General features: G+C 44.0%; 2 protein-coding genes across 3 annotated transcripts in view; both read right to left on the bottom strand.

Moving 5' to 3' along the window:
- Window positions 1–262: 262 nt before the first annotated feature.
- epas1a (endothelial PAS domain protein 1a) lies at window positions 263–18,560 on the bottom strand (the record flags this gene model as incomplete). The annotated part of the gene is made up of 13 exons (XM_080789326.1): window positions 263–350; window positions 8,969–9,020; window positions 9,125–9,159; window positions 9,281–9,332; window positions 9,437–9,471; window positions 9,697–9,865; window positions 10,205–10,311; window positions 11,254–11,519; window positions 12,558–12,658; window positions 15,754–15,850; window positions 16,068–16,408; window positions 16,782–16,948; window positions 18,508–18,560. 13 exons carry the CDS (start codon window positions 18,558–18,560, stop codon window positions 263–265), a joined length of 1,563 nt encoding a protein of 520 aa, XP_080645452.1.
- Window positions 18,561–20,676: 2,116 nt separating this feature from the next.
- prkcea (protein kinase C, epsilon a) overlaps window positions 20,677–25,297 on the bottom strand; it is a 64,163-nt gene continuing 59,542 nt past the window's right edge. Inside the window, exons 15-16 of one of the 2 annotated variants that reach the window (XR_013965801.1) lie at window positions 21,679–24,797; window positions 20,677–21,648 (exon numbers count right to left, since the gene is read on the bottom strand). Coding sequence is in view for 1 of the 2 variants with exons in the window: in XM_080789805.1 (XP_080645931.1) it covers window positions 24,648–24,797 (150 nt within the window). In the remaining variant the exon portion in view is untranslated. Of the gene's footprint in view, window positions 24,798–25,297 lie in introns of both variants that reach the window. The other variant, XM_080789805.1, reaches the window with a different exon arrangement.

Below are 25,297 nucleotides of genomic sequence, written 5' to 3'. Positions count from 1 at the left end.
CGTTTTTTTTATTTTTTCATTTTTGTCAAATCATCAAAAATGATGAAAAACGGCGCGCTATAGTATGCCGTACGATATAGGCTATATACCATGGTCCAAAATGAGAGAGGTCACAGGAGTGTCATCTGGTTGAGAGGGAAGGAGGAAGATAGGGGAGATGGTGGGACAGGTTCCCTTCATTGAGCTGTGACAGGGACAAACATGGCCTCCAGGTTCCCCTCATTGAGCTGTGACAGGGACAAACATGGCCTCCAGGTTCCCCTCATTGAGCTGTGACAGGGACAAACATGGCCTCCAGGTTCCCCTCATTGAGCTGTGACAGGGACAAACATGGCCTCTCGTGGCTCAGCCTGGAAGCAAGGGGGAGACAGTGGATGAAAGCAAGGACTTATTTAGAAATAGGCAGGAAAACGATGGTATATTTCTTACTGTGATCTTTGGCGTCCCCCTCAAGGGAAGCCCAGACTCCGGGCAGGGAAACACTGAGAGAGGACAGATGTCTTCAGTCAAGTGATGAAGCATGTCACCATGCTATCTGCCAGTATAGCACACCTATAAGACACCTTTTGTTTAGCTAGACTGACATTTGTTGAAAAGATGATTCTTGTATAAAGGACAGCACCATAATCTTGGGTAATAATAGTCACATTTAAAGGTTTCACTAAAAACATTTAGCGCCTACTGTTGATTCTGAAATGACACAGTAAAAATGATGCAGGATGAATTAAACAAGCGATGAAACTTGTAGGCTACAAGGTGAAGATGAAATTGATAACATTAATGTACAAACCTGCAATAAAAGCAATAAAAAGTTGCTTGATTTTGTCCGCATTAAGGCTCTGCCCTATTGGCCTCAACCTGTGGACTCGACTCTGCACAGCAGATAAGATTAGCGTTGTCCCCGCTCTGGCACTTGTGCAAATACAGGTACAAATTCATATACACAAACAGACGAACAAGCACTGAACCAACTTCCCAACGTGAAAAAGCAAATTCCATTTGTATTTGTTCAAGTGGGATTAAAGTATAAAGAGGTTCAGATTACATTATGTTAGTACACAATGCACAGCATATTATATTACCGGTAATGTGGATGTTCTTTGATAGAATAATAGTCCCCTTGGGGGTGCATTTTCTTTGTCATTATATTTGCACATCAAACATCGATTTGACACATTGCTGGCCTGGAATCAAACCTGCGACAGGTTTGATTCCAGGCCAGAATTTCTCCTCTATGAACTAATCCACTATAGTAATAAAGTCTTATCTCTCCATTGCCCCATCCCAGTACTTCACTTTTCAGTGTGCGCGCGCGTGTGCGTGTGTGTGTGTGTGTGTGTGTGTGTGTGTGCGTGTGCGCGTGTAGGGGGGTAGAAGGTCACCCGTGCCTATCCGTCCCATTATTTTCTCTAGATAAGGAAGCAAGCAGTAAAGATAATCATGGATTTCTCACACACTAATACAGTAGATCACGTGACGCATTGTGTCTGAGCGTCATCTAAACACACTGATGATGAGGATATGATGATCCTGAAATTGAACTCCAAAACATGACTCACGTTTTTTTTATCTTTAAAACTAATATGGTCTTCTGGGCTGCTGTGGGAAGAGTTTTATCACGCTCATCCAGCACTGAGTGATATGAGCGAGCGCCTTATAGCCTGCCTGTCTGTCAGAGCATCTATAATCTGATCTACAGCCTATATGAAACCCTTTCCAAATGAATCGCACCAGAGCTCCAGACCAGATGGTCAGTGATGTCGTGTGAGGCTTTTCATCTGACTGACACCAGTGTTGATCTCGTCGCCAAAAAAATAAATAAACTAAGACGAAAAATGTTCGTCGACTACCTTTTTTCACTGACAAAAACTAAATGGAAACTAAGCTATGATAAAACTATAAGACTAAACATACTGGCAATTTCGTCAACAAATAAAAACTAGACTAAAATGTTAGGAAGGGACTAGTGGACAGGAGATCCAGTATAAGTCATTTTACACTTGGTTGCATGCTGAAAATAGCCCATCTACAAGCTCACAACGTGTTGCAGTTGTGAGCCTATAGTCATTATGACGGCATCAAGGCCCGCCAAAATAGAATAGAATACAATAGAATTTATTTGCCATTTGCATATGAAATCTTGAAGCTCAGCTCCCAGTGTCAGCAGATAGAAGAAGACAGAACATAAAGACAAAAAACATAGTAATGTCTTGCAGAGAAACAGCGAGTTGAGAAAACAGGCCTGAAAGGTTCACTTACTGTACATTACAGCTACATGCTTAAGCATTATATCATGTCAATTTCAGCTCTGACACTTATTTCTCTATTATGCTCTAGTATGTGAAGAGTCTGCCTGTGCTATTAACTCATTTTGGAGAAGAAAATAAAAGTTGGATGTTGCGCGATGGCAGGCTCTCAGTCAAATCTGGTCACATATGTCAGTGTCACACATCGAACATATAGCCAATCTACAACCTATACATTTGCCGTTGCACGACACTGACTGGCTAAAACCAGCATTGCACTATATATATTTCCCTAGTATCCACCCATGCAGTTCTTTGGCCAACAATGGGCAAAACAGCTTGGCTGATAATTGGAATAATTGGTGATTGTAGAGCAGCAATAAGAACACTGCATGTGGTGTGATTGCCTTTGATTGTATGTTTTTGCACAACCACTCTTCTCCTCGACCCTCCAAACCCCCTCCACTCTTCTGCCTCGGTTTCATTTTCTGTGACTCTCTCTCTCTCTCTCTCTGTCTCACTCAGCCTTCTCAATCTGTCTCTCCTCTACTAACGTGCGTATGTATGTTCTCCAGCGCACGGACAGTCAGACGTGCAGTGATTTGTCGGCGTGTTTGTTCCAGGAGGGTTCGGCCCACCTCTCTCTCCGGTTATTGGCTGGCGGCCTGACAACACCCACCAGGCCACGGTGAGAGATTGGGGGAAGGGACTCAGTACTAAAGACAGTGGAGCAGAGGGGAGTGGTGGTGGAGGAGGGGGCGTTCGTTGGGGTCGTTTATGGGTGCCCTGCATGGTGGAAATGATTGTTGTAAACAGCTCCGTTCAGCAGGGTGACGGTCGGTCGTGGCGGACGGTGGTGGGTTGGAAACACGTTCAATCTGTTCTGTCGGTCTCTCTGTCGCTGTGATTCTTTTCCTTTCCTTCCGTTTTCTTTCCTTTTCCAGCGGGCAGCGTGTTAGCCCCCATTATATCACCACTAATACACTGATTCAATTACCCGGCCTCCATGACCAGTGATTGATTCCCCCATGCCCACTAAGTGGCATGAGACTGCTATAAGACACAACTCACCCCTGCTGAAACCGAGCTGAACACACACACACACACACACACACACACACACACACACACACACACACACACACACACACACACACACACACACACACACACACACACACACACACACACACACACACACACACACACACACACACACACACACACACACACACACACACAGCCAAAGTTGGCTCCACTGACATGACACTTCCTGGTTGGTTGTGTGTTGTGTGGTTGTCAAGGTGACCCTGGCAGAGTGTGTGGAATTCGGGGCCTGCTGTGTTCCAGAAGCTCTTTAGAGTGTGTTACAAGCTGAGCTGTTGTTGCACACAGTCAGACAAAATGTATGCATATATAGCAGAGCTGTGACGATTGAGATATATCGCTAATCTAATCTGATGTACAAGGGATTCCAAAAAGAGTCAAAACTAAACTGTTTTAAGGATCTACAAGCTCACAAGGCACGGAAGGCAGAGCAGATGCAACACGTCGTGAGCTTGTAGATATGGCTATATATATTTAGCGAATGGCAGATATGAGCCGCGAATACACCTTGTCCTTGTGTGAGCTTGTAGATTGACTATGTTCGGCACACAAGCTCTAAAATAAGCATTTGAACTTTGTGGAGAAAAATGCCAGGGGTCTGAATCTACTCTAAGACTGTGGAAGTGCTTATATGTTCTCTCCATACAGTTGCAACAGGAGGACACTGGTGTTGGTTGGAACAGAAAGTCAAACTGAACTCAGATCTGCTGGCTCAGGAGTGCATGGAACAAACACATGGCCTGCGTTCCTCTTCCCTGAGTCAGAGGCTCATAACAGAGACGTTGCACAATGAAAAGGGTAGAAAAGAAGAAAAACGTGACCTGAAAACTGAGCAAGATGAATGAACCAATTCTTACAAAACAGGGAATGACTAAAAGTTGGGTGGGGGGGGGGGGGGGAGACGTTTCCTCTATATATTGCATGCTTCTTCTACTATAAAAAAAAGTCAAAGTGTGCTGTACAGTAAACAGTAGCCTACTACACTACACACGCACGCACACTATTACTAGGCCTATCAAAAACATGAATTTAACTTGTGTTTAGATCTCACCAAAAGTAGTAGTAGTAGTCAGTTTTAAGAGCTGTTGAAAGAAAGGGGGTAAGGGGTTAGATTCTCAACTAACTTACGTATGCAGGGCCTCCAAATGCTACAGCGATTGACCTTCTGCAGGAGCTGTATGGGGTGTTGGCACAGTGGCAGTGGCACTGACAGGGGTCTGACACTAGATGGCGCAGGCATCCTTCCCTACATGTCTCTCCACCCTGAATGCATTGATGCAAGGAAAGACATTGAGAATATGATTCCTAGGTGAAATGCTTCAGTTTGTATTGATTCATTGATTGATTTAATACTTGTGTATTCAATTCATTATGAATGTAATACAAGGATGCAATACAAGAAACACATCAAGTTAACTATGAGACAATTGTCTTCCTTGCACGGTTATGAACTGCAATATTATAACCATGTAGAGATTTCTTGTGAATGAAAAGTGCAATACCAATATATTATTACCGGTATTATTATTACGTACAATATGACAGTAAGAGGAATATAAAAGATAGTTCCATCTATATTTAAAAACAATAGAAGCTTAGTGGGAAAAAAGCAATTATGGATGACTGCCCGATTGTGTGGTTTAAGCCAATGAATGTTTCAAGATTGTCTTGAGAGATAGATTTATATTATATTAGGAAATCTAACTGCCTTTTCAAGACAAGGTTGCATCAACAGAAAAAACATATTGGCAGTGAAAGAAAGAATAATAATAATAATAATAATAATAATAATAAAACTATATAGCACCTTTCATGACATGAAATGCAGCTAGAAGTGCTTACAGAGAAATAGAGTAGAAAAGAATCACACCCATGTGAAGTTCCAGTTCCGGCGAGCCGTCCTGTGACCGAAACGGTTGAGCAATGACAGAGTTACCATGCGGCTCTCTACTGTACCCTCTACTGTACTGTCACTGTACTGACACACCCGAAAGCATCATATGTACAGTTAGTGCGTGCTTGTGTTACTTGTGACCCTGTTAGGCCCAGGTAAAGGGATACAGAGTGAATAATCTAACGACTAATCGCCTCAACGACATTAATACCAGTCAAACTTGCAAACTTGAAAAACTTGAATTGGTCATGATGGAAATAATCATTGTTATTCTACTCCTATTTTCTATATCGTCTGTTCTTTCCTTGGTGGGATGTAGTTTAATACAATTCACACCTGTGATTTATATTAAACTACAAAACTAAGATCTCAATCACTCTTATCATCATACATCGCAATCACAATTTGTGTCCCCACTTTTGTCTTCAATGTTTGTGTTTAAACAAACATTTGTGTTTACACAAACATTCAGAGCTGGACATATATAGGAGGGGCTAGGTGGCTAGCGCCCCTCAAAAATCTAGATTATAGGGTTTAGGTTGGACGACAGACAGACAGACAGACAGACAGACAGACAGACAGACAGACAGACAGAGAAAGTGAAAGGAGAAGATCGATGCTGAGAGGTAAAAAGTTGACAACGTTCCCACGAGAATGTTCGTATCGAGTGTCTATTCAGGAAGCTGTGGTCTTGGCTTCGTTGGTGTCTGCTCACATAACTTCATGACCACGCCGTGTGTGTGTGTGTGTGTGTGTGTGTGTGTGTGTGTGTGTGTGCGTACGTGCGTCCATGTTTGGCGATCACACCATGTCTCCCCACGTGTCAGGTGACCCAGCAGGAAACCCCAGCAGGAAGTGAGGTCGGCACCAAAGGGGTCAAACAAAGGGTGAAACACACACACACACACGCACGCACGCACGCACACGCACACACACACACACACTGTGTACAATAACTCAACTGTCTTTCAGCCACAGATGAGACAACAACCTGTTCCTACTGTATGTTCATGTTGAGCAATCTCTGGCTGCAGGGAAAATATCTTTGAATAACTGACACTTTCCGTTCATTCTACAAACGTCTTCTAAATCCAACAGTTTTCTGAAAAACCTACATGTTGCTCTATCAGTGGTATAATAGGGAACCTTTTCATGTCAAGGACCCCCAAAATGATATTATATTTGGTCGCGGACCGCATCTCAAAATACATCGGAAAACGTGCAGTAGGGCTTTCAATTCTAGCCCATGGTTCCATTTGTACATTCTCAGAGTGATTTTACAGTATAAATTGAGGGTCCCAGAGATAGAAATATCATTAAATGGGGGGGGTCCGTAGACTATTGCATGTCAAACTGGGGTTCCCTGAAATTAAACGGGTTGAGAATCACTGCTAGAGCTGTACAAATCTTCTCTCATGGGGGGTCCCTGGCATATCTCTTCAAACGGGGGGTCCGCGGGCTAATTAGTGTCAATTTGGGGGTCCTTGACATAAAAAAGTTTGGGAACCACTGCTGTAGATAGATGAACTAAACCTGACATTAAAAAAATAATGAAACTGACAAATAGTAGATTCTGAATAATTATTTTAATAATGTATTCTAGTAGAAAAAATACAAAATTAAAAAAATATATATATGTAGAGGTGCAACATAGGGGCCTTAAAGAGTATATTTAGAGTGTCTACAAACAGTCTGGTCCAAAGACAGCTGCAAGGACGGCTCCTCCACTCCACTATAACAGAGAGAGAGAGAGAGAGAGAGAGAGAGACCAAGGAATTACAGTTAAAAAATTGTAATAACACATACTGTCATTGTCGGGCAGAAAAACAAATTTCATGTTTTTGCTGGTTTGTTTTTCTTCTCTTCATAAATTAATGCTCTATTTTATATTTTTACATGCCCAGAATAAGAACACCGGGGAAACACACCCTCCCCCCCCGTCCGTCCGTCCGCCAGGTGAAAAGAAGCGGTTTGGACTCCTCATGCATAGAAGGAAGCATGAGGTAAGCCGGTTGCTCTCCCCAGGTTGGCAGAGGGAGTGTAGCGCCCAGGATTACATAGACAGTTGACACAGTTGAAAAAAAATCTTGGGATAAAATAAATAGAAAAAAAAAAAAAATAGGACCGCCAGGTTGAAAATGCCATTCAGGTGTTTTATATGTATATTATTTTATGGTGTATATATGTAAATATTTGAAGTTTTCCAGAAAGCGTTTTTAGAATCGACCTCAGTCCAGAATGGGTTAAGTCTGCATTGGGTCTATTGGAACACAGTACAAGTGTTCTGACCTAACAGCGACAATTCATATCAAAATACTATTCATCATTATTACCATAAATTAACCGCTAAATACTACTTATTTTGCTACTACTAATACTGCTACATGTAGAGAGCACATTTCAACAACAAGGCAATTAATTCAAAGTGCTTGATACATTATAAGAGAATTATGACACTTTATAAAAGGAAACCAACAGAAGGCACGGACCAACTGTGCAGGGACGTCAAACACATTTTATGTTAATGTGTGTAAACCAGATTACTTTTGTTTCCTGTGCGTGCATGTGTGCGCTCCCAATGCTCAAGAATGCTATCATAGTATTACATTTGCTCACAACAAATTAAAACATGACGGATAACATTCTTATAGGCTATTGATTTCAGCCAGTAGGCTACACTCCACTTTACCACATGCAGTCTGTAACAAATTTGATTTGCTGTGGATGAATTGTCTGATTTCCAGACGTGGCCTAATTGAAAGAAACCTTTCAGCAGACTGGCTATATGCACTCCGTGGACTCCAGCGTAGCAGGCTGGGGCCGTGGCCAAGATTATTTCCGGACAAAAGAGCAACAAATTGCCGATGGCTGTAATCAAATGAGCCGTTATGATTACTCCACTCATGTACACTAGCAACATCCTCATGTACTGTACACTAGCCTCAACAGCCTGCAAATGGACCGTGCCGGACCAAAAAAAAGGTCATTAAAATGTTGACATATTATTGCTTATAGCAGCTATAATGACCATTGCAGCAGTGGCATACAGGGGGGGCGTGACAACATAAATGGGACCCTCACGGTATCTATGCTAATACAGACAGCTTTGCCTTTAGAGCGTCGCAGTCCCTCCCCCTTTCAGAACGACGAGTGGCCCAGGAAATGAATCGCGATGCATTTTTCCAAAAGTATTTATTTAAAGACGGTTACGCCGCGGACAAAGCCAACTCGGATCGTGACAATTCATGACAATGAACAAAATGTTTTGGGCCGATCAAATAATTTATAAGAAGAAAAACAAAACAAATAGTGTTGTCTCCTGCCTTTATTTTCTTCTTTCTAATGATTCGATCGGCCCAAAATATTGTGTTCATTGTCATGATTTGTCACGATCCCAGTTGGCTTTGTCCGCGGCGTAACCGTCTTTAAATAAATACTTTCTGAAAAGCCTATGGGAAAAATGCATTGCGATTCATTTCCTGGGCCACTCATCGTTCAGAAAGGGGGAGGGACTGCGACGCTCTATACAGCAGCGGCCAGTGCGAGATGGAGAACGGTTACCACCACAGACACACACACGTGACAGATAATAATAGTTTGATCAAATAAATGTTACCTGAGGGACGTAGTTAACACAGAGGATGCAGAGAGGCGGAGGGTGGTCTTTACCTGAGGACGTAGTTGACACAGAGGATGCAGAGAGGCTGAGGGTGGACCTTACCTGAGGACGTAGTTGACACAGAGGATGCAGAGAGGCTGAGGGTGGACCTTACCTGAGAACGTAGTTCACACAGAGGATGCAGAGAGGCTGAGGGTGGACCTTACCTGAGAACGTAGTTCACACAGAGGATGCAGAGAGGCGGAGGGTGGTCTTTACCTGAGGACGTAGTTGACACAGAGGATGCAGAGAGGCTGAGGGTGGACCTTACCTGAGAACGTAGTTCACACAGAGGATGCAGAGAGGCTGAGGGTGGACCTTACCTGAGAACGTAGTTCACACAGAGGATGCAGAGAGGCTGAGGGTGGACCTTACCTGAGGACGTAGTTGACACAGAGGATGCAGAGAGGCTGAGGGTGGTCTTTACCTGAGGACGTAGTTGACACAGAGGATGCAGAAAGGCTGAGGGTGGACCTTACCTGAGGACGTAGTTGACACAGAGGATGCAGAGAGGCTGAGGGTGGACCTTACCTGAGGACGTAGTTGACACAGAGGATGCAGAGAGGCTGAGGGTGGACCTTACCTGAGGACGTAGTTCACACAGAGGATGCAGAGAGGCTGAGGGTGGACCTTACCTGAGGACGTAGTTCACACAGAGGATGCAGAGAGGCTGAGGGTGGACCTTACCTGAGGACGTAGTTCACACAGAGGATGCAGAGAGGCTGAGGGTGGACCTTACCTGAGGACGTAGTTCACACAGAGGATGCAGAGAGGCTGAGGGTGGACCTTACCTGAGGACGTAGTTCACACAGAGGATGCAGAGAGGCGGAGCGGGGCTGAGGGTGTTCCTGGACGCACGCACCCTGGGGAGGACAGCGCTGTGACTCTCCACCCAGATGTAGCCTCCACCCTTCACCAGCATCCTGTACACACCTGTCACTGACTGGTGCTTAGAACACACTGAGAGAGAGACAGAGAGAGAGAGAGAGAGAGAGAGAGCAAGGAATTCCTACCGTTAAAAAACACGACATATCGTCATTGTCAGGCAGAAACCTTGTAGAGATAGAGATAGAGGGAGTAGAGACAGAGATACAGTAGGCAACAAAGACAGAGAAAAGGAGCGAGAGATAGAGAAAGAGTGCTCTGCTAAGAGTGGTATGGGTCTGTCTGTTCTGGTGTTTTGAGCTGAGTGTGTGTGGTATTTGTATGTTATACACTTACAGTGCGTGCATGCGTGCGTGCGTACGTGCGTGCGTGTGTGTGTGTACAGTACGCATGCTTGCGTGCAGCAGGACTCACAGTTCAAATGGTTCTTGGTCAGACAGTGTGTGTCCAGTGCGTGACAGAGCTCATACACTGAGCGACCCTGCAGTTCCCCTGGGCTGTAACCTAGCAGAGCCGTCACCCTGCAACACACACATTAACACGTCACTATACCCTACCTACTGTACGCGAGCTCCATAGTTACATGCTATCGTGTGACAGTGTGCACATGCCAGCTATGATCTCCAAATGTGTGTGTATGTGCGTGCGTGACGTGTGTGTTAGAAGGCATTAGTAGAATCGACCCCGGGGCTTAATGGGCTCATGCCAAAGCTCCAGTGGCGCAATCGGTTAGCGCGCGGTACTTATACGACAGTAACTCGCTGAGCAATGCCGAGGTTGTGAGTTCGAGCCTCACCTGGAGCACAGTTTTTAGACAGGGGTCACCTTTGGGTGGACTCAGAATGAACACAAACTATATTGATTGGTAAAAGAGAGACCGTCCAATGCTCTTGTTCCCTGCCAAGGTACTGGGGCTCCTTGTGTGCTTTGCTTCCTTCAGGCAGTGTTGCCATGTCTTATTATAAGCAACCTTTGAATAGTTTTTTTCTGTAACTTTTCTGTCACTTGCAAATAAATTATCGGTTGATGTTTTTTTAGGGCTTGATTCTATACAGTATAGTTGCTTATTTGGGCTTGCTTCCTAATGTTGTTTAAACCAGTGGTTCCCACATTTCTTCACGTCAAGGAACCCCAGATTAATATGTAATTGTCCTCAGACATCCATCTGAGAAATATGTTTTAAAAGAATATTCAAAATATTTCGATTTATTCTCATGTACAATCTCACAATGTGTCGCTGTGAGCTTGTATAGATCAGCTATTTTCATGTGTGCTCTTCCAATCCAGTTATTACACAGCTGCCTCCCACTCACTCAGCCACTCTCACGCACTGACAGACTTTAAGTGCGTGCACTTATGTGTGTGTGTGTGTGTGTGTGTGTGTGTGTGTGTGTGTGTGTGTGTGTGTGTGTGTGTGTGTGTGTGTGTGTGTGTGTGTGTGCATGCGTGCCACTGTACATCACCTCTGGTCACAGTGTGTGAACCTCATGTCCATGCTGTGCTGGCTGGTGAAGGTGTGGTTGCTGAGCAGGCTGTGTGACGCTGGCAGAGACTGGCATGTGAGCAGCAGGCAGGACGGGACGGGCACGGAGTCCACGCAGGGGGCAAGGCAGGGCGCCAGAACGGAGTCTGGGCAGGCCGGGGCGAGGCAGGGCGCCAGAACAGAGTCCGGGCAGGGGACGAGGCAGGGTGCCATGCACACTTTCACACGGCCCCGACAGAGAAACACCTGGATGGACAACAACGCATCGCACGAGACAGACAGCGGACTCACAACCATGCTGAGGTTATATATGTCGTTTTGGATTTTTCATTATAGTTTTTTTAGAGCGGGTTTGATAGTTTTTATTAGTTTTCATTTTTGTGACTATATAGGCTTAGTTTTAGTTGAGTTTTTATTAGTTTTAGTGTTTTTGTTTTTCATTCTTTGGGTTATTTGTCAGGTGCAGGATTCAAAAAGGTCAGAGTAAGTATGCCTATTGTGTGACAAAAACTCAACAAAAGATACCATTTGAAAATATATATGTTCAGTTAGTTGGTAATGAGAAAAACGAAAACCAATAAGACGCCTTGAGGGCGAGAAGCGCTGAAACAACAGAGCGTCTTACTGAATGTTTCCTTTATCCTGAACATTCCGGGAGGAAAAAACGGGAACGCGGAAAAGGGTTGAGTTGTCCTGTTACCCATAAAACAACATTAAAATAACACCAGTGAACAATGTGGTGAGGAGGACATGAATAACAACAAGGATTTTGAAAAGACTCAACTAAAAGCAACAGTCTAGATTAAAAGTTAGGTCTTGAGCTGTGCTTTAAAACGTCTGAAAATCAGTTGCCATTAAATAATATGCGTATTCGTGTCTTCTTTGCTGGCGTAACGGCCGCAAAGAAGATGGTTGCTTCGCACTGGAAACCGCCTCATACATCATGACATTTCGTCAATGGGCTTTGACCTTTCTAGATATCATTTATCTAGAAATGTCAACAGCAAGATTGCACGGTGCAAAAGAGGAAAACATTGAGATTTGGTTTAGGGCATGATTTAGTCATTATTATTATTATTTATGGACATTTTGTGGCATCTTTGGTCCCGGGGGGTGGGTGGGATTGTTTGTTTGTTTTTGTGTTCCTTGCTTTTGCTGTTATGTGTTGTTTTTATATGTGTTTTGTTTTCTTTATTCATTCATGGTGTTAACGTGTCTTATTGTGATTTATTGTCTTAAATAAAAAAAACATTTGATAAAAAATAAAAAATAAAGAACACTCACCTTCCAGGTTGCTGCCTTGAGGTTGGTGGCTCTTCCTCTGTGTGTGATGGTACTCTTCATCCTCATGATGAAGGTCCTCTCAGAGCCCACACAGTGATCTCCTGGACAGAACCAGAGCCATCTACATATCAGTGCATTTCAATAGCATGAGCAACCTGGCATGCCTATTTTGGGCATGATCATGATTGTCAAAACATTTAGAAAAAAAGAAAGAAAAAAAAACTCTTTGTGCTTTTTGCTTTGTTTTATTTTTTTTTGTCTTAAAAATATTATTATTTATTTGTATGAGAAATGAGAAATTGTGCGAGAAATGAGAAATTGTGCGACAAATGAGAAATGAGAAATTCTGCGAGAAATTAGAAATTCTGCGAGAAATGAGAAATTCTGCGAGAAATGAGAAATGAGAAATTGTGCGAGAAATGAGAAATTCCGCAAGAAATGAGAAATTCTGCGAGAAATGAGAAATGAGAAATTCCGCGAGAAATGAGAAATTAGAAATTGTGCGAGAAATGAGAAATTCTGCGAGAAATTCACAATGCTTCACACTTCACATGCACGCACTCGCATGCACACTCACAGCAGCACAGAGTCTGCTTCTGTTGCTCTTTGTTTGGGCATCTCTCCCCACTAAGTGCCGCAGAATATATCACATTACCCAAACAGACAATCCCATTATTTGGGATTTGTTCTGAAAACGAAAAACATTATGCCAAGTCCTCTTGCAAAACATAAACTCCACATTAAGCCAGACAGCAGGTTCGACTCCCGAGCCCAACGGCCTTTGCCAGCGTGTCACTCCCCATCTCTCTCCCCATTTCCTGCAGTCTGTCTACTGTTCCCTATCAATAAAGGCATTAAAAGCCCCAAAAACAAATCTTAAAAAAAGATAATCATAATGTTAATGATGTGAACAGTGCGGTACTTCTATGACAGTAACTCGCTGAGCAATGCCGAGGTTGTGAGTTCGAGCCTCACAGTTTTTAGGCAGGCGTCACCTTTGAGAGACCATAGACTGGATGGTAAAGAGAGAGATCTCCAAATCTGAAACCCTGCATGAGTTCTCCCCCGCAGAGCTCTCTCACAGGACCTAACCAAGATACAGTACATTAGTTACAGAACAACTACCGGAGTGGCCACGAGTGGCAAGATTCTTTCACCTTTTTAACCCATTCTGACCTGAGATCAGATTCATACGAGGTTTCCACTGGACACACACTGGTCTGATTAACCCATTCTGACCTGAGATCAGATTCTAAAAATGTCAGTCGTTCTTCGATTTTTCAAAAATAGCAGACCTACAAGCTCGTAGCGCGCCACTCGGTGGCGCGCTATGAGCTTGTAGATCTGCTATTTTTCAATAGCTAAAGCATAACATGATGCTGACACCAAAATGGGTTCCCGTTCAGAATGGGTTAATAGGGACTATGTTACTCGAGTGGTATCTAATGGGCTTTTACGAGAGTCATTTTCTATTATTAACCCATTTTGGACTGGAAGTCGATTTAAAAAAAAAGGCTTCTAAATCCTAACATTTTGGTCTGAAAAACCCATGTTTCTATGTCAGTGGTGCTCAACCTTTTTCATGTCAATGACCCCCAGAATTATCTGTATTTGGCCGCAGACCCCCATCTGAAAATATGTTGTTCCAGGGACCCCCCCCCCCCCCCCCCCCCCCCCCCCCAGAAGCCAATATTTTAGTTAAAAATGTTCGCTCTGAAATATATATTCAAAGATTTGCGACACATTTTCACGACTTTTCTAAAATAGCAGACCTACAAGCGCGTAGCGCGCCACTCGGTGGCACGCTATGAGCTTGTAGATCTGCTATTTTTCAATAGCTAAAGTAGAACATAATATTTAAAGGTTAAGATATCTGTACTCATGTAAGGCTTTGGGTTACTTTCCCACTGCTCAACGCCTCCACGCTGCATTGATTCAGCAATACCTCCACATACTGTTAGTTCACATCCCACACAGGAGCTACTGAGAACATAGATGTCAAATACAGACTACAGAACTGCTGTTGCGAAACAGGATGAGACCAACGCACTCTTGTGGAAAGTTAAAAGGCCTTTAATTTTGACCTGAGATAAGATTCTAAAAATGTCTTCTACATCCCGACAGTTTTCTGAAAAAGCTATGTTTCTATGTCAGTCGTTCTTTGATTTTTCAAAAATAGCAGACCTACAAGCTTGTAGATGAGCTTGTAGATCTGCTGTTTTTCAATAGCTATAATGCTAACACCAAAAAGGGGTTCCCGGCCCAAAATGGGTTAATAAAGTGGCTAATGCATTGCAAGAATATAAACTGCACCGACACCTAAACTGCCTTCAGCAAGTTGTACCAAAGTAAGTGAAATATTGAAAGTTTCTGTACTTTTATCAAACAACCAAAAGTGAATAGAATTACTGCAACATTATTACATACATTTATTTTGCAGAGAGACAGTGTAGTAGTGTCTCAGTAAACTAGGATCACTCACCTGAACCACGAACCTATAGCATCAGTCTCTAAACAATATACAGTACCAATCAAAATAATAACCTGTACATTGAAACTATAGGATACCCAGGTAAACAACGACGCATCCGTTTATTGTTTACCGCAGGGGTTCTCAACCCGTGGGTCGCGACCCCTCGGGGGGGGTCTCCAAATTATTATTATTATTATTTTACATAGTATACACATAGCACATGCATAAACTATCCTTAATTACTATATCTGGTTTCAGTATTCATTTATGATATATATTTTCTCTATTGTTGGTTATTTTTGCAGTCAGTTTGTATTGGCGGTGGGGAGAGGGGCAGGGCGGGGGTCGCGAGACATGGCTCAAAGCATTTCCGGGGGTCCCCAGCGATAAACGTTGAGAACCCCTGGTTTAACCCCCGGCTATCCAAAGATCACGTGGCAGTGGCTCGGGGCTAGAGTGGCCGGTAGAACAGCTGGATGCGAACCGTGAGGTTGCCATTTCGATCCCTGTGGGCTCCCTCAGAGTCAGTGTTCGAAGTGTCCTTGAGCAAAGACACTGAACCCCTAATTGCTCCCGATGTGCAGGTTGGTGCCATGCATGGTTTCCTCCGCCATCGGCGTATGAATGTAATGCACAATCTTTGTGAAGTGCCTTGGATAAAGGTGTTATTATATAAATGCACCATTTATCAAAGGTTTCTAATAAAATCACATAAAAACTCACCAGCACACTGAGCAGCCGTCAGACGGAGGTTGCTTCTGATCTCGTCGTGGTCACAGGGGTGGGTGAACTCATAGATGTTGTGTCCCATCAACTCCGCCTGTGTGGGAACATGACGGAGAAGTGTATACATGATTTATACTGTACATGATGTGTCCGGTGAAGTCGTCGTTCTCCAGATATGTATACGACAGAGGTCTTGCACATTTCGTAGTAGGATAGAGTAAGCTAAATAATTCAAAACTGTCTGTGCATGCCGGTGTGCGTGTGCATGTGTGTACACACACACGCGCGTGTGTGTGTGTGTGTGTGCGTACTTGAGTCAGCCCCAGGTACTTGGTGACATTGGCAGACATGCAGATCATGTCTCCGTCAGGAGACACAGCCAGGACGAAACCCTCCAGGACCCTCAGATAGACGTCTGTCTCCTCCCTCTGCCACAGCGGGCCTCTCCACTCCTCCTTCTCTTCTACTCGTCTCTTCTCCTCCGTCGCCTCCTCCTCCTCCTCCTGCTCTTCTACTCGACTCTTCTTCTCCTTCGTCTCCTCCTCCTCCCACCTTTGGGAGGAACGTTCTACGTTGTCTCCTCCCTCCCCTCTCCCCGGCAGCGGTCTGTGTTTTGCAGCGTGTTGTGTCTTTGTCAGTGTCCCACCGATGCCTGCAACAGAAGGTATGTACAGGATGTATTTATATAGACTGGTGTGGCCAGAAGGCCGGGTTCACTGATGTTTCCTGAAACATCAGTGAAGCCTCGCTATGAGTCTGGCCGTGCCAGGCTAGCATTTATAGACCACATAGCCCTGCTCAGCGGCATGTTGATGCCAAGTAACACTTTTGCACTTTTACCAGGGTTCCCACACATTTTTACCAATGAATTTCCGAAAACTTTTCCAGAATATTTAACCCAATTTCTGGGCCTACATAACAATCATGTACATTTTGAATATTGGAAATTTTACTTTTAACAGAGTATTGATTGCATTATTGATACTTTTACTTATACCAGTATAGGCCTATATACCTGTACATACCTGAGAGCAGGGAACGCGTCTGCATGTAACTGATAGTGAGGCGCATGACGGAGGGTTTATCCAGGTGAGACCGGACCGCCGCCGGGAGAGGCAGGAGTCTGGACAGGTCGCCTAACACGTCAGACTCTGCTTTACGCCGGATCCTCGCCGCTTCACGACTAACAGCCCTGCATGGAGAGAGAAGACATGTAGACATATAGACATAGATATAGGTTCAGGTTCGTAGGCAGGCTGTGGCTCAGGAGGTAGAGCAGGTCGCAACTTTTCACACTTCGCAACTTTTCACACTTCGCAACTTTACACACTTCGCAACTTTTCACACTTCGCAACTTTTCACACTTCGCAACTTTTCACACTTCGCAACTTTTCACCCTGGGGAAAAGGACACTTTTCCACTGGTTGGTTCCCAATGGGAACCGGTTCAGTTCTTTTTGGTTCTTAGTCCATGAGCCAGAGCTCCAAAATTGAAACGTTAATTATGAATTGAGTGGGCAAAACCATACCTATATTAGATTGTTATCACCATTAAACTTCCCCAATTGAGTACTTACACGAAGACAATGATTTATTGTATTACAAATTTTACATTTTTAAATATGCAAATGAGGCATTATGTAGTAAAATATGCAAAATAATCAAAAAAATTAAAAGCTACTACTGTGGAATGTATTAATTTACTTGTATTGATCCTATAAACAATTTAAAATAGGGTATAGTTTGCCCACCAATTTTGGAGCTCTGGCTCATGGACTAAAAACCAAACCAAAGAACTGAACCGGTTCCCACTGGGAACCAACCTGTGGAAAAGGGGCCCCAGTGAATGTGGGAAGTGAGGCCGCTGGCATCGACTGTTCGCCGATTACAATGCAAAAAATATAATACTAGACTAGACAGGACAACAAGAACCCAGTCACACTGTTAAGTCAGTTATACAACAGGAGGGAAGAGAGAAGAGAAACACATGCACACAACCCACAAAAAGACAGACAAAGAAAGCAAGGAAAGAACACACATGTTCTATCTGTGACAGGCTCCTATAAAAAGTTTATAAGCTTACCACAGGAAATATTTACTGTACATATCTTTCTCTCTTTTTTTACTCAGATATGATGTTTTGCACATTATTGTATGTCTTTATAATGTCTCAATGAATTGAATACACAAGACCTCAATGGAAATAAGCCCTGTGCTTATTTGAGGTTATCCTTTTGAATAAATCTGTATACCACTGTACTTTTTTTGCAATTCAATCAATCAATTATAATTGCAGCCATATCATAGGCTATTTGCAATTATCATCATCATCATAACATAATAAGTATAACTGATTATTTATTTGATAGCCTATTCTACTATAAGCCCAGCTATAGGCTATGTCACGACATATGTAGCTTAATGTTAGGCTTACAGGTAGTAATAATAATAATAATAATAATAAAGACAGTGTAGCTTAGTAAAGTGTCCTTAAAGCAGGGATGGAAGATACATTTAGGAATAACCTATTATAAATTAAATTCAGTGATTCAATCTCATTTATTTATTGAATGTCACCGTACGGTATATTCCATAGGCCTAATTTGAGAAATAAATGGTGAGGTGACATATCTGGACTTATGACAATAAAGTTTCCTTGTGGCGAGAGAGGACACACGCGAGAGAGGACATCAAACTTCTGGAGAAGCGAAACTTCATAATTATAAATCATATTATTGCCGACCAGACTTACCTTTGTTTCTCCTTGTCTGCTGTTATTTTGCCACATCGATTGTCTGCTGTCATAATGCACAACTTAATTCAGAACGAGAGAGAGAGATGAGAGTAGAGGGCAAATAAATAAATAAATAAAACCTCGATCTCATGAGCATCCGCGCCAGGCAGGCGCACAGATGAGATCACACAGGTGGTAGATGATGGATGATGACCACCACACCAGACAGAATGGTGGCAACTGGCAAGGAAACCGAAGAGAACAGCGGTCCTCCAGGCATATGCAGCGCAGCGGTAGACAGACAGACAGACAGGTGTCCTCGCCTCCTCCTCCTCGGTGAATGAAAACCTGTATGTTCTTCAATCAAGAGAAAAAAAAACAACAACTCTTCTCCTCTCTCGCGCGCCGTGCCCGTGGCACATCAGATCAGATCAGATCACAGACGCACGGACTGCCTGTGATAGGTCAGCTGGCCTGGAGAAACGTCACTCTCAGGGGAAGGCATGATCAGTGACGTTGCTCGAATGAACACATAATGCACACATATTATGTGTGCATATGTGTTCATTCGAGCATTCACATTTTCACATTGCAACTAGTCTGTAACACACCACACCGCATGCATAACTTTGAGGGAGATGGGTAGGCCCTGGGTAGGCCTATAACTGAAACTACTGAGTTATAGTTTGTTAAATATGTTTGTTTTATTTTAAAGGACCTATAACATTAAATTCAACTTTTTCAATTTCTTTTGTGTTTTTGGGGCCCCCATGTGTGTTTTCTATCCCCACAAATAACCAATTTTGAACAATCAGGCCTTCATGTCATATGGGTGTTTTAATGGAAATTGCTCTCAGAAACAGCTCGACTGATTTTGGCCTCATCGTGATGTCATCAATGTCACCCTACTTTGTATAATTCCTCCTTTTCTTCAGTTTTCAGTTGCAAATTTGCATTTCCACTTTGTTTACAATGTCCACCATTGTTGATTTTCCAAGCTAGCATGGAATGGAAACAAGCCTGGTTTTATCTAGCATGAGTATTATAATGACTCAAATATTAAATAATCTGCATATCAGCACCCTCTCCACCTCAGGACATTGTGGTACTGCAGCTAAAACTGCTTTCAAAGTCCAGAAATAATTGACAAGGCTGGTTATATCAGAGTGGTGATTGAGGCTCAAACCATTAGAAATAACTTTGAGGGACATAGAAAATATGATTATTAAATATTAAAAGCAGTTTTAAAATGCATGTTATTTGCGCTTTAAACAAACAGGACAGGTATTCTCGGGTTACGGCCCCACAATGATCTATGGACCACAATATAAAATAGTGTCCACTGTCCCGAACATTTAAGCTTTGTCATGTGGATGTTTATAAACAAATTATAGGCTAATATATTTATTATAATCAATAACAATATCATATAAGTGTCCTGCTCTTCCAGAAATAAGGTTAATTAATTAATACTGCTCCAATGCCACAATTTTTGGTTGTGGTGGTGAAGTCCACCACAACAATATATGTAAATATATTTCAAATAAAACCATAGCACCACCATTAGCCTTTTCATGCCACGCACCCCCTAGAACAGTGGTTCCCAAAGTGGGGTCCGGGGACGCCCAGGCCCAGGGGTACTTGTAGCCTGCCTAATAAGCCAGACCGAATCAGCCGTTGGCAAAAAACAAATTGCAGTGTGATTTGAGTCTGGCTTATTAGCCAGGCTAGGGTACTTGAGGGAGTTCCAGGGGTCCCCAGCTAATTGATAATTTGGAACCAAATGGACCCTTATGGGTCTGTAACTCAGAGTGTATAAATGGAACCAAATGGACCCGTTATTGTACGCTCTCAGAGTTAAATGGGGGGTCCGTAGCCTAATGCATGTCAAACTGGGGGTCCTTGAAATTAAACGGGTTGAAAATCACTGCTAGAGCCATAAAAATCTCTCTTATTGGGATCCCTGGCATATCTTTTCAAATGGGGGGTCCGCGGGCTATTTAGTGTCAATTTGGGGGTCCTTGACATGAAAAAGTTTGGGAACCACTCATGACATGCACCACAACGGGTGCACGTACGGCGCACCACAGTTTGGGAACAACTGGTTTGAATGTGTAAACTCAGACAGAAGACACAGCAGGCGGAGGTCGGGTGATGTATTTGTACAGAAGACACAGCAGGCGGAGGTCGGGTGATGTATTTGTACACAGCTCAGTGTTTTTTTAATGGAATCGGACCAAAGAGCAGACGAGACGAGAGCCCGGCTGTTATACACTACATTTGGCACAGAGTTTAGATAAGTGTGTGAGCGAGAGAGAAAATTAACAGCCTCCCCCCCCCTCCTGTGGGTGCACCAAAGCTTCACTATATAACAGACAGACTCTACTTGCACACAGAGAGAGAGGGCCTCCAGCTGGCCCTTATATATATATACAACACTGTACAGTAGAACACACAAACAACTCTCTGTCGTCGTCGTCTTCTTCTTCTTGTGTGAGTGAGTGAGTGAGTGCGCGTACAAAAAAGCCTCGATTGTGCTCTCGGCCGTGTCGTGTGTGTGCCCAGTAAAAACGTGGCACGACGGAAATAGCCGAGCTGATACGAGTTTGGGGGAAAAAATAAGTAAAAAACGTCTTATACATTCGATTACCCAATGAAAGACTCTGAAGGACCTGAATCTTTGTGTTTTCTCAATAAAGAATCTCAGTTTTTTTTGTTGCGTATGAAGACGGTGTGATCCTTCTGGGGTTTTAATTCTTGCCTTTATTTAAAGGTCCGTGCATGGGGGGGCTCAGGAATCGAACCCATAGGACTCACCATATCAGGCTGCATCAGAGCCTATTACTGCATATGGTGGTGCTACACCAGAATGTTACGTGTAGTGCTCAACATCAGCAAGAGTACACATGTTACCAACGAGAATCCGTATGCCGGAATATTCAGGGTGAGCGACAAAATATAGCAGCCAGGAGAATGAGACTATAGCAGGACAACTGCCAAAGACACCAAGAGCTCCCAGCCAGCAGACTGGTGCTGTGGGAACCAACACATGGGCACCGGTCACAAGGACGTCCCATACTAACATATGTGGATGTATACTCAAGAAAGACGCAGGCTATGGAGAACCGGGACGACTGGAAGCGACGATGGAAGGCTCGTCTGAGGATGACCTAGTCCTAGAGAGAGTACGCGCCTTAACCACTAGGCTAATCGCGGGGCCCCTTCTGGAGATTCTTCTGCTCAGTTTTTGGCCCTGTATAGTTTGTTCCTCTCTTACAGTACGTTGATCTGTACGTGAGCTTTTCTCCAAGTCAGTCAATTGAGACTGAATTGCTTGGAGGATGAGCTAACAGGGACTGTCCCAGCCAGGCCTATAGCTCTGGTGGTCCATAGCATTAAGGACTAGAAGTCCTAGCCTGGTTAATAAACCAGACCGAATCAGCCGTTGGCAAAAAAAGAATTGCCTGCCGGCGGATTACGGTCTGGAGAGGCTCAATTGTACGCCCATTTCCCTACACCAGAGAAATGGGGCGGCCAAACGGGACACGGTATGCAATATGGGCGGGCTTTGGTACAGTGACTTTCAATGCTTGAGACCTTTGACTGACAGTAGCTCTGACCAATTGCGTCAAAGAGAAAATGTTTCAACCCACCGCCCTGGAAATTAAATCCAAGCTGAGCCTCCCCAGACTAATATCCCGCGGTCCGTGCGATATTAGTCTGGTTTATTAACCAGGCTATAGAAGTCCTTCTAACGCTATATGGAACATGCAGAGCTTTGATCCCAGGCCCTGTGATTGTATCGAGTGCGTGGCGTGGCCCCCCACCCCCAGGACCAAAAATAATGATACCCGGAGAATGTCGTGAAAACATGATCGGAAATAAACATGCTTCGATTCTTCCCACGGCCGACAATGTCTTAAAGACGCACTCGACTCGGCGCGTTCAGATCGGCTATTCCCGCCGGTGGCACGACACCATCAGACATGAGAGAGAGAGAGAGAGAGAGTAGGAAGAGATGAGAGAGGAAGAGGGAAATTCATAGTTTTATGTGTGTGTTCTTATTCAGATGCTGGTTTCTTCTCATGTCCTGTACTGTAACAGACCTATAATAATAGTTATAGTGTTGTGTACACAAAGGTTTCTGCCAGATACACTTTACAATAATAATAATAATAACAGTAGTAATAATAATAATAATAATAATAACAATCATAGTAATTAATAATAAAAAAGGGAGTTGAAAGAGAGGAATAAAACAGACATTCTTGAAAAAGAAAACATCTAAAGACAGTGACACTGATTTTTGGCTGAGTGAGATGGCTGCGGAGGGGTGTGTGTGTGTGTGTGTGTGTGTGTGTGAGGGGGGAGGGGTGTGTGTGTGTGTGTGTGTATATGAGGGGGGGAGGGGTGGGGGGGTGAAGGAGGAAGGGGGCGGGGGCAGAGAATACTGGAAGCGGTGGTGGTTACCATAGAAATGGAAGTGACAACGACAGACCTTCAAAAGATTTTAAAAAAATAAAGAAAGAAAAACATCACACATCCGTTCACAGCTATTATGTCAACTGTGAGGAACACATTCTGATGAAATAAGACGAACCTTATATAGCTTTAAAAACCGAGGAGGGCATTTAGGGCCCCGCCCCCAGGGAGGACACATTTCACGGCGACACGTACTAGTGTACGCCTATCTCGCGGGGGGGGGGAGGAGGACACAATTCACGGTGACGCCCGCCTCAAAGGACGTCTGTAACGCTCCACTCCGGGTAATTAGTTCAATAGCCTGTAACCTTATATAGCTCAACATTCACTTTATACACAACAGACAAGAGTGAGAGAACGCGTGTGTGTGTGTGTGTGTGTGTGTGTGTGTGTGTTGTGTGTGTGTCTGCGCGTGTGTGTGCGTGCGTGTGCGCTCACACTGTGCTGCGCGTGAGCATGCGTGCGTGTGGGCGTGTGTGAAGGAAAACAGCAATACACGGAGATGCGAGTTCATCTCAGGAAAACACTGTACAGTCATTAAAATAAAAGGAAAAAAAACATGATTCAGTCATACCCCCCCAAAAAAAGATCCAACAACGACATAATTTGAGGATAGAAAAAAAGAACATAATAGATAAGTTGGAGGGAGGGAGGGAGGTGGGGAGGGGGAGTATTGCACAAAAGGGTATTTTTTTTGGACCCTATCTGGTCCATAATAATAAAAGCAGTATAAACACAAAGTAGGATTCTTTGTCCCCATGCGTCACTCTCCAATACTATAGCAGACAATAACAACGAACACAATACAGCTAACTGGACACGGCTATGTACAGACAGGCCTCTACGCCCCCGACACCCACAGTCCCATGTGTGTACAGGCAGGCTGGAGAGAGAAGCAAGTGTGTGTGTGTGTGTGTGTGTGTTTGCATTTATGTGTGCGCGTGTAACGCCCGGCATTCGAACTCGGGCCTCCCGCGTGAAAGTCCAACATCTTAACCACTTGACCAAAGGGATATCCCTATGGACCAGGGCAGATATTAGACTATTGACGCCATCAGAGGCAGAGGCTCTGAGCCACTATGCTACACGCGCACGTACGTACGTACGTACGCGTAAATGCACCGGTTCCGAAAAACCTTTTTACTTTCACGGACGCCCATAAACTCTGACAGTGTACGACGAAAGGTTCCGTTTGAAAACTCTCTCAAGAGTTACGACAGACATGTTGGAAGCCCCGAGTTGAGGGTCCCCCCAAGAAAGACCCCCCCATTTTGAGAACGGGCCAGTTAATGAATGCGAGATTGCGCTCGCGTGTGTGTGTGTGTGTGTGTAGGCAGCTGCACGTGAATTATGTGAGTGCAATTGGCTTGAGTTGAGTGCATGTATAGGTGCGTGTGTGTGTGCGATTGTGTGTCATAATCATATTCATAATAAAAGCCAGGCAACAAGAACGACACATTTGCGGTAAATAATAATTTCCAACGAAGTAACGACAACTGATAGCTTTTAAAGTAAAGAAGTGACAGTGTGTGTGTGTGTTTGTGTGTGCCTGTAAAGGGTTTCACTTTACTACTAGCCTGTGCATGTGCGTGTGTGTGTGTGTGTGTGTGTGTGTGTGTGTGTGTGTGTGTGTGTGTGTGTGTGTGTGTGCGTGCGTGCGTGCGTGCGGTAAAGCATTAGGTGTGCGTCTCATCCAGAGCGCAGAAAGAGAAGTCCTTGAACTCGTCCTGGTTGATCTGTCGTACGATGGCCTCGTCCGTCGGGGTCAGCACCGGGTCCTCCTTGGTGAAGTCCTGGTCAAAGTTATTCACGTCTCGCTTGGTCTTCTGCAGAGGGCGAGAGAGAGGGCGAGAGAGGGGGAGAGAGGGGGAGAGAGAGAGGGAGAGGGAGAGAGGGAGAGGGAGAGAGAGAGGGGGAGAGAGAGGGAGAGAGAGAGAGAGAGGGTTTCATACCAAGTGAAAGCAAAACTTTGAAATATCGCTGCCATGTTTCGAAAGTTATCGAGCAGATCGAGTGGCAAATCAAGTGGCAAAGTGAGTGACAAAGTTGAACTTTTCTGTTTGGATGTACTGTATGGGCTGTTGAGGCTAGAAAGTAGTTTTTTTTGTCACTCAGTCAGTAGGTGTTCCCACACTGGCACATAACTTCCGGGTTTGATTATGATGTCACGCCGCACATACCCTCTATTGAGAGAATCGAGAAGTTCAAAGGAAAGAAAGAAAGAAAGGAAAGAAAGGAAAGAAAGAACGGAGAGAAAATAAAGTGAGGAAGAGGGAGAAGCAGAAATAAAATAGAGGAAGGAAGAGTGTGCGTGCGTGCGTGCGTG

This window comes from Protomyctophum bolini (genome assembly GCF_963924005.1).
Source record: "Protomyctophum bolini genome assembly, chromosome: 18".
NCBI classification, from domain to species: domain Eukaryota; kingdom Metazoa; phylum Chordata; class Actinopteri; order Myctophiformes; family Myctophidae; genus Protomyctophum; species Protomyctophum bolini.
This window is presented reverse-complemented; position numbering and strand designations above follow the sequence as displayed.